This window comes from Penaeus monodon, chromosome 34, assembly GCF_015228065.2.
Source record: "Penaeus monodon isolate SGIC_2016 chromosome 34, NSTDA_Pmon_1, whole genome shotgun sequence".
NCBI classification, from domain to species: domain Eukaryota; kingdom Metazoa; phylum Arthropoda; class Malacostraca; order Decapoda; family Penaeidae; genus Penaeus; species Penaeus monodon.
The window spans coordinates 19,465,647-19,466,478 of record NC_051419.1 but is presented as its reverse complement, the minus strand read 5'-3'; the positions used below and the strand labels follow the sequence as shown (position 1 = coordinate 19,466,478).

The window sequence follows — 832 nt, the reverse complement described above, 5'->3', positions numbered from 1 at the left end:
CGTCATGAATAGCTAAACTTACAAGGCCAGTACTCCGCGCCGTTGCCCTGACAGAGAAATTCCTCAAGTCAGGAGGAGTAGAGTTGACCCTCACTAACCTCTCTGCATATTGTATGGCCTTAACGGTGCACTCTGCTCGAGATAAAATGTATGGCATGTTCACCATTGTCCACGACCACACGAGCTAACTACAGTGTTCTTTTTTCACCTGGAACTGTACACAGTTACCCGGCAATTCAGTTTTGTACGCTCTTGTATATAGTTGTGTATATATAGTTTGTGTGTGATATTGATTTTTATTTGTGATTGTCCATAGTGTAATATTATCCCACTTGCAATTGTATATAAGGATTATGCAGAGCCCTCTCAGCCATGATAATGTGCAAAGGTATTTAGCAAAGCCCCTTTTCACCCTCAAACCGCCCAACTGCACGCGTGCCACCACCACGCACCAAGTAACCCCCGCTAACCTCCCAGTTGCCACCTCGCTCGCACGCACCGAAACCCCGGCCTTCGTTTTAAAATCTGATCTTGCCATCTGCCAGCAGGTGGAGTGGCTCAAGAACGACGAGCCGTTGCGAGTCGACATCCCACACAAGTACGAGGTGGTCGGCAACGGCACGCAGCTCCGGGTACGCAACATCGGCTACGCAGACACGGGCGCCTACATGTGCCAGGCGACCAGCGTCGGGGGCATGGCCAGGGACATCAGCTCGCTCGTCGTGCAGGAGAACCCGGCGCCCAGTGAGTCCCTTAGACTGATTGATTCATTTCTTTAGGTAATTGGTCTGGCCGACGGGAATTTTTAAGGAAAGGATGGGAGTTATAAGCT

At 50.4% G+C, this 832-nt stretch overlaps 1 protein-coding gene across 1 annotated transcript in view; it reads left to right on the top strand.

Moving 5' to 3' along the window:
• LOC119594630 (follistatin-related protein 5-like) overlaps positions 1 to 832 on the top strand; it is a gene marked incomplete at both ends in the record, with an annotated part of 70,881 nt that overhangs the window by 63,295 nt on the left and 6,754 nt on the right. The window contains 1 exon segment of the mRNA XM_037943680.1: positions 546 to 744. Within this exon segment, the coding sequence (XP_037799608.1) occupies positions 546 to 744 (199 nt within the window).